We start from the raw sequence: 8,876 nt of genomic DNA, 5'->3' as shown, positions 1-8,876 counted from the left end.
TATGAAGGACTGACTGTGTGCCAGGCATTGTTTTAAGTCAGTGGTTCTCCCTTTAACACAGTTCCTCATGTTGTGGTGACCGCCAACCATAAAATTATTATTATTATTTTTAAAATATATTTTATTGATTTTTTACAGAGAGGAAGGGAGAGAGATAGAGAGTTAGAAACATCGATGAGAGAGAAACATTGATCAGCTGCCTCCTGCACATCTCCTACTGGGGATGTGCCCGCAACCCAGGTACAAGCCCTTGACCGGAATCGAACCTGGGACCTTTCAGTCCGCAGGCCGACGCTCTATCCACTGAGCCAAACCAGTTTCGGCCATAAAATTATTTTTGTTGCTACTTCATAACTGTAATTTTGCTACGGTTATGAATCATAACGTAAATATCTGATATGCAGGATGTATTTTCAAACGACCCCCGTGAAAGGGTCGTTTGATGCCCAAAGAGGTCGCGACCCACAGGTTGAGAACCGCTGTTTTATGGGCTTTCATGGATAAACTGCTTTATTCCTCTCAATGACAACACTAGGAGGTGGGTGCTGTTATTATGACCTCCTTTCCCAGGGAACACCACTGAGGGCAATTTGCTGGAGTAACTGAACGAGAACACACATATGGAATTGTAGAGCGGCTGTTTGACCCCAGACGGCATGTCTTCATCACCACCACCACCATCATCATTATCATGACCAACATCTCTTTTTCTGCCAGGCCCCTGCCCTTCAGGAACCTGGACCCCTACTCCCCGACTGAGCCCAAACCGGGCCTCCTGCCTTCCTTGGACTGTGTCCTTACCTGTTATGACTCAATGTTGCCACTGAACAAACTTGTGAGATGCAGGGACTGCCTTCCATTTGCAGATAAAGAGGATCAGAGAGGAAAAGCAACCTGCTGGGAGCGTCACCCACTAGGTGGCAAAATCTAGCCTTGGACACCCCACCCCCTCACACCACCTTCTCCAAGGGGCTGGAACGTACTTCAGTGTCAGCTTCCGAATGGTGTCCCCCTGGAGTCCTGTAAGCAGCGGCCTTGCTCAGCACAAGGCTGGGCACATAGCAGGTGCCCCAGAAATAGCATTCTGTCCTTGGACCCTTAGCCACTGGAGATGGCTCCACCCCCCAGTTTTGGCCAAGTGGTTCAACTTTGAGGATGCAAGTTGTGAGCAGGGACTCCCCTGCCCTGGCCCCTGGTCTCATCTTTGTCCCTGTCTCTTGGCCCATCCCATGTCCCGTCCCGTATCCCTCTTTCCTCCCTTCCACTACCTTGAGCCTCACCCATAGCTTCCTGGGCCAGGATGTCCGACCGCCTCTGTTGGACTTTTTCGCAGTTGCTGATGATTGTTTCACCCAAGTCCAGGCCGCAAAGTTTCACTTCCTCGGATTCTTCCTGGGCTTCGGCTTCCAGGCACAGCCCCCCGACCAGCACCCACATGGCCAGCAGCAGCGGCAGTGGGTGCTTGGCCATGCTGGACAGGGAGACCTGGGACGCGAGAGTGGGCAGAGCAAGGCAGGTTCCCAGTGGTCAGTGCCTCTGCTGCTTCCTGGCCCCCTATTTATACACACAGCCCCGCCCCTCTACACAGAGACACACACACACACACACACACACACACATCTGTTGTGGAGGAACAAGTGACCTCCTTTATCTCTTCCAGCAGAGGCAAGGCGACCATGGCCTGCACACCCCGACCTTTCCCGTTTCCTGGACTAAGTAAGCGATAACCTTTCTCCGGGGATGGGGTGACACAGTTTGGCTCATTGTCATCTTCAACGGAGAGAGGCAAGAAGGCCGCCCTCCATTCAGCAGGGACCAGGAACCTAGACCTTCACTAGAGCAGGAGACAGGGGGCAGCTGAGAGGGTTAACTTGAAACACAGGCAGATAGGGCCGGGGTCCCATGGAAAACAAAGGCAGGGGGAACATAGGAAAGGGCAGACACGGACGTCTGAGCCGGCCTCATCACAGAAACCAACCAAGCAGAAATAATAAAATGTTTCTAGACTCAAAGCGGGAGGCACGGGGAAACAAGGGAGGGCCTGCAGCAACAAGACATAGGAACACATAGAAACAGGGAAAGTTCAGGTCCCTTGCTGGGCAAGAACCATTGAGGGAATTAATCAGGGGACAACACAGATAGATATCGAAGCAGGTTTGGAGCTCATTCTTCTGCGTCATGAGACAGGACCCTGGGAAAAACCCTCGGTTCACGCCTCCTCTTCCCCTGGGGAAAACCCTCCGTTCAGGGTTCCAGTTATCAGCTTTGGGGGCTCGTCCAGGATCCTGGATCTCCACATCAACCGGTTAGCCTACAGACCCTATCGCTTCTTTTGATCTTTCCTTGGTAATTTTGGAGGCATTGCCGGGTGCCCACCAGCCACTTAATCAGGCAGCCGTCTCCACAGGGCATTTTTCTCTTTCACTTTCCAAATGTGCTTTCCAGCCTTTGGGCCATTTAAAAGTGGGCATGGGTCAGAACTGGTTGTCGGACCGGGTTAGAAAGCCATAGGCTTCCTTCCAGTTGCAGCACGAAGTCTGACCAATGACTAAATCGGGGCATGGGTTCCTACCAAGGCTCCGAAGATCAAAGAGGCAAATTGCTCCCTCTGTTTCGAGACTCTCGAATGTCCTAGGTGAGTAAGGACCTCACAGAGGGGTCTGGGTTGAACCCTAAGACGTGCAGGGGCCTCATAGGAACTCCAGAATACACCTGTAATGAAACTCTGATCCGTCCAGGGAGGACACATAAGAGCTGGTCACTCAGTGCTCAGGTCCTCAGGGCTGTGTTAGTCAGCTGGGGAGAGAAACGGAGACCCATGAAAGGAGGGAAATGACCAGAGGCTTAACTGCCTCTGGGAGTTCCCTCCACACACAGCACACTCGAGCCCATTACATACAGCCCAACCCTGGCCTGTTCTCTTGTGAGGATTTCCATTGCTGGAGATCCGCTCCAACTTTCCTGCCTTTTCCCTCCTCCTGCCCGAGATTGGGGGTAGAGGGATGATAAGTTCTTTGGATCCTGGCCCAGGCTGGGTGACCCCCCGTTCTTGGTGACCCCTACCTCAGATGGACCCAGACATGCGTGAGCAGAAGATCCCCTCATCCCATCAATGCCTCCTTGCACCTGGCACCCACACACCTGATTTCTTCCAGCTCCTTGCAGTGGCCTTGTGGGGATCAGAGCGTCTTCAATAGAATGTTAGGGGAGCCAAGGAGGGAAAGCCCTTGCCTGCGGGGCACAGCTTACATATCCTGGTGTTCACACCACATCATGTGCTGGCGAGCATTTGAAGCTGGATGGGGAGGTAGATCAGGGCATTTTCCATACGTTAGGGCAGTAGAGCACCAGACAGAATGGAGGAGGACTGATTAGTTCAGATTTTTCAACAGTGCTCGAGGCCCTTCAGCATGTTATAGAGTGCTCCCTGTAGTGCCTAGGACCTTTAATCAAAGAGGCAAATTGCTCCCTCTATTTGAGAATCTCAAATGTCCTTATGTGAGCAAATACATGGTCAAAAACTCTGGTCTGGCCATCTTTTTTTTTTTTAATAAAGTTTTATTTTATTTTATTTTTTTAATATATTTTATTGATTTTTTACAGAGAGGAAGTGAGAGAGATAGAGAGTCAGAAACATCGACGAGAGAGAAACATCGATCAGCTGCCTCCTGCACATCTCCCACTGGGGATGTGGCCGCAACCCAGGCACACGCCCCTGACCGGAATCGAACCTGGGACCTTTCAGTCCACAGGCTGACGCTCTATCCACTGAGCCAAACCGGTTTCGGCTGGTCTGGCCATCTTTAAAAGCACATGTTTCTGGGAAAAACTTAGCCACATGTGCAGATCAAATTAACTCATTACAGCTTTGATTGCTAGATCGCCTGCTTTTACTTTTGTTGCAAAGAATCTGTAAAGTGGATTTGGAGCTGCTTTCATGTCTTCTGCTTTGTTAAGAATAAAATATGTTCATAAAAGTCAATCTAAGGAATTCTGGTTATATGCTTTCCTTGGTTAATGAGGATTGAGGCTTCTAAGACTTATTAATTGAAAATTATATGATTTTGGTAATAAAAGGCATTATGCATAGAGATACATTTTGAAAACTAGTTATTTCTAAAATTTGTAAAAGCATTTATAGAAATTATAAAAGGTTTATAAGGAAAAATGTTAAAAGGGAATTAAAACAAAGCCAAACAGTGTGGGCAGTTTGCAGCCAGGTTGTAACTAACAAAACATTATCCTCCCCCGCCAAAGACGCAAAGCAAATAGTTGAAAAAGGAAAAAGAAAAAAACCTCCTTACAGAAAGGGCGGGGAGGGAGAGGAAAGGTTAAAAAAAAAGGGGTGGGGACCATTTTACTCCCTAGGCAGTTTCAAGGCTTGGCAAGATAAAGTTGTCAGATGCTTCTCATGATTTCTGAAAAGACTACAACAATATAACAGAGAATCTTAAGTACTGATCTGTACCAGAATATTCAACAGAGCAGTTTTAAGACCTACAGACAGGAGGGTGTGTGATGCCTTGGACCCCCACCCAGCCTGCTCTTTGGATTGGCTGGGGGCCCGCCTATGCTTCATGAGCCAGATGTATAGGTTACATAGAAACACCAATGACGACAGATTGGCTGCCTCCTGTATGCCCCCTCCTGTGGATTGGGCCTGCAACCCAGGAATGTGCCCTTGACCGGAATTGAACCTGGGACCCTTCAATCCGTCTCCAGACTTACACTCTATCCACTGAGCCAAACCAGCCAGGGCCAATTACTGTTTTTTTTAAAATTAATTAAATCTTTATTGTTTAGATTATTACATTGGTTCCTCTTTTTTCCCACCATAACTCCCCTCCACCCAGTTCCCACCCCACCCTCCGCCCTCACTCCCCACCCACTGTCCTCATCCATAGGTGCACGATTATTGTCCAATCTCTTCCCGCACCCCCCACACCCCTTTCCCCCCAAGAATAGTCAGTCCATTCCCTTTCTATATCCCTGATTCTATTACAATCACCAGTTCATACTGTTCATCAGATTATTTATTCACTTGATTTTTAGATTCACTTGTTGATAGATATGTATTTGTTGTTCATAATTTGTATCTTTACCTTTTTCTTCTTCCTCTTCTTAAAGGATACCTTTCAGCATTTCATTTAATACTGGTTTGGTGGTGATGAACCCCTTTAGCTTTTCCTTATCTGTGAAGCTCTTTATCTGACCTTCACTTCTGAATGATAGCTTTGCTGGATAAAGTAATCTTGGTTGTAGGTTCTTGGTATTCATCACTTTGAATATTTCTTGCCACTCCTTTCTGGCCTGCAAAGTTTCTGTTGAGAAATCAGCTGACAGTCGTATGGGTACTCCCTTGTAGGTAACTGACTTTCTTTCTCTTGCTGCTTTTAGGATACTTTCTTTGTCTTTTGCTCTTGGCATTGTAATTATGATGTGTCTTGGTGTGGTCCTCTTTGGATTCTTTTTGTTTGGGGTTCTATGTGCTTCCTGGACTTGGAAGTCTATTTCTTTCACCAGGTAGGGGAAGTTTTCTGTCATGATTTCTTCAAATAGGTTTTCAATATCTTGTTCTCTCTCTTCTTCTGGCACCCCTATAATTCAGATGTTGGTAAGCTTGAAGCTGTCCCAGAGGTTCCTTACACTATCTTCGTGTTTTTGGACTCTTTTTTCATTTTGCTTTTCCGGTTGTGTGTTTTTTGCTTCTTCGTATTTCAAATCTTTGACTTGATTCTTGTGATCCTCTGGTCTGCTGTTGGGAGTCTGTATAATATTCTTTATTTCAGTCAGTGTATGCTTAATTTCTAGTTGGTCCTTTATCACAACATCGAGGGTCTCATTAGATTTCTTGTAGATCTCATTAAGTTTATCGGCAGTTTCTAGAAAATTCTTCAAAAACCTTAAAAGTGTGGTTTTGAACTCTATATCCAGTCATTTGCTTTCCTCCATTTCTGTCATTTGTGTCCTGTTTCTTTGTCTCCGCATTTTTTATGCTTCCCTGTGTTGATAAAGTGGTTTTCTGTGTTGAGTGTCCTCTAGGGCCCAGTGGTTCAGCCTCCCCAATTACCTGAGGAGGACACTCTTGGTGCACCCCCTTGTGGGCTTTGTGCACAGTCTTGTTGTAGTTAAGCCTTGATTGTTGTAGTTATCACTGGGAGGATTTGACCTCCAGGCCAATTGGCTGTGAGAATCAGCTGTGTCTGCAGTGGGAGAACTTCTGTGCTGGAGACACCCCTCTGGGGAAAGACTTGCTTCAGTGGGGCTTTGGTGCTCACTGAGTCTGCCCCCTGAGTGTGTCCCTTATGGTTCCATGGAGCTGCAAACTGGATGGTCCCACTCTGACCTCTGGGTTTCCTGGCTCCTGGATCTCTAGGGAGGTGCTAATCTAGCCTCTGCCTGAGGCTATCCAGCAAAAGCCTCCCTGCAGGGCTTGGGCGGGGCTGGTTCCACGGGATCAACAGGGCGGGGCTAGCAGTTATGGCTGCTCTCAGTCTTGCCCTCAGAGGTTCTGCTTCTCAGTGTCCCGGTAATCGCTGCAAGCCCCTCGGAGAGAAAGCTGCCCTGGAGTTCTGACCGGTGCCAGACAGTCCCGCTTCTCCCGTTTGAGTCTGGGTCCCTAGAGACTCGCCCGGAACTGGAGCTCAGAGCCTGAGACTCCCTCCTGATTGAAAACAACAACAGCACCCTCAGCCGCCAGCCCGCCCCGCATGCACCTCCACACCTTAGTATTTTACTTCCGTACTGCGCCTCCTCTGAGTCTCGTTATGCTTTTCTCTTAACTTCTAGTTGTAGAATTTCCACTCAGTCAGCCTTCTTGTGGTTCTGGATGATGTCCGCTCCGTCTTTTAGTTGTATTTTTGAAGTGGTTGTGCGAGGCAGCAAACTCCGGTGTTTACCTATGCCGCCATCTTGGTTTCTCCCCAATTACTGTTCTTAGTGTATTCATGCAAACACTCAGGCCAAGTTAAAACTAGTCTTAATGCAATAAATGAATTGGTCTTTAATAAGAGTAAGGGTGATTCTAGGGAGAAAAACTATATTTCAACAGACTCTATAATACACACTTGTGAGTTGATTCCAATTAATTGTTTTGAACCTATGAATTGAACTGAATCCTAAGTTCATCTAGTTTTCTTGAATATTTATCTAAAACTCTCCAGACTAATACTTACTTTTCTCCCATCCTTGGCTTGGAATCATTGAACACTAAGACACTTTTCCTTTCATTGGATCCCTTGTCACAATTCTTGTGGTTCAGTTTGTCTCCACCAGGTAGCAAGCCCTACTCCCACACAGGAAATACCATCGCCACCTCCTTCCGTGCCCAGGAGGCCTCATTGTCCCTCTGACAGAAAACAAGGATTTCGTGGCTCTGAAGAAAAACGTCACCCCCTTTACTGTGGGATTTGTTTAGTCCCCTTCCAGTCTGTTAAAAAGAAAATTAGGTCTTTTATATGCAATCTTTTGGTCAAATAATTTTGACAACCTTCCCAGGGTTTGAATTTTAGGAATTAGACTTGTGGGAATCAGAGGAAGTCTTAGTCCTTACCAGATTATGGGAGAGCCCAGAAGGAAGTGCCCCTGCTCAGGAGGCGCGGCATGCTTCTGATACCTACACCGCTCCGTATGCAGGAGGGCATGTAGACCCTGGAGTTGAGGACTTTTTACTTTGTGCAAAGAAACAAGCAGAACACAGGACTGGAAGAGGAGGGCCGAAAGAGACTAAAGCAAGCCCTCCAGCACTACTTGCAGTGCTCCTCTATGTTCCCAGGTAGATCATATGCCAGACCCCTGTATAATCAAGGAGATCACCTCACCAATGGATGTAAAGTCCCAGTGATGGCGAACCATTTGAGCTCAGCGTGTCAGCATTTTGACAAACCCTAACTTTGGTGCCGTGTCACATATAAAAATTTTTTGATATTTGCAACCATAGTAAAACAAAGACTTATATTTTTTATATTTATTTTATATATTTAAATGCCATTTAACAAAGAAAAATCAACCAAAAAAATGAGTTCTTGTATCACCTCTGACACGCGTGTCATAGGTTCGCCATCACTAACCTAGTCTGAACTAAAGTAGGATTCCACCCTTTCCATATAAGTCCCTCATTACTGACAGACTGGGGAGACCAGGATAAAGGAGATAGACCTTATGATAGTGAGGGCATACATAGGAATAAGACTGGAGCTGATTGTACTCTTCCTGGAGCTCAGGGTGGTGGCCCCCCAGAGTTCTGGGTACTGGCCAAACTCTCCCAGCCCTCGGCCTACAGTCACTTCCTTTTAAACTCCCCTAGGAAACTTGATGGGTACTTCAAAAACATTAGAACCATCTCCCACACTTGCAATCAGGGACTCAGGTTAGTACAGGCTTCCCCAAATCTGGAGCAGGACGGGTTCCCGGTAGGCCACGCTGTTAAGTGTGCATAGACCAGGAGGTCAGTTTTGTTAGGGGACGCACACTACCAGGTTTTCTCACCCTAGATCTCACCTTTAAGTACGACTAAGTCCGGAAGATCCTCTTTTGTGGTCACACACAAAGAAGCACTCATAAGCGTTCAGGTCATGGGCACCCTAGATCTCGCTGGTAAGTGCGATGAAGTCTAGCAGATCCTCTTTTGCGATTGCACACAAAGGGACACTCACCTCACATCCCTTACCTGGGAGGAGGATGCCTCAAACAGAGAAGGGAAGATCACAGAGGATGTTGGCTATCCTTTTGTGTGTTTTCTTGCAGATGAGAAGGGCTTCATCCACACCCCGTGCAGATAGCCCTTGGGCTGTATTCTTAAACACTGGGATGCATTTGATCCTCAGACCCTTAGGAAAAAATGCCTGATTTTCTTTTGTACCCAGGCCTGGCCTCAA

The 8,876-nt window shown here is 47.1% G+C and overlaps 1 protein-coding gene across 1 annotated transcript in view; it reads right to left on the bottom strand.

Annotated features, from left to right (window-relative positions):
* LOC102443024 (relaxin-3-like) overlaps positions 1–1,470 on the bottom strand; it is a 2,756-nt gene extending 1,286 nt beyond the window's left edge. The window contains exon 1 of the mRNA XM_014465752.2: positions 1,281–1,470. Coding sequence (XP_014321238.1) covers positions 1,281–1,470 — 190 coding nt within the window. The remainder of the gene's footprint in view (positions 1–1,280) is intronic.
* Between the last annotated feature and the right edge of the window lie 7,406 nt (positions 1,471–8,876).

This window comes from Myotis lucifugus, unplaced genomic scaffold (genome assembly GCF_000147115.1).
Source record: "Myotis lucifugus unplaced genomic scaffold, Myoluc2.0 scaffold_310, whole genome shotgun sequence".
Classification (NCBI taxonomy): Eukaryota; Metazoa; Chordata; class Mammalia; order Chiroptera; family Vespertilionidae; genus Myotis; species Myotis lucifugus.
This window is presented reverse-complemented; position numbering and strand designations above follow the sequence as displayed.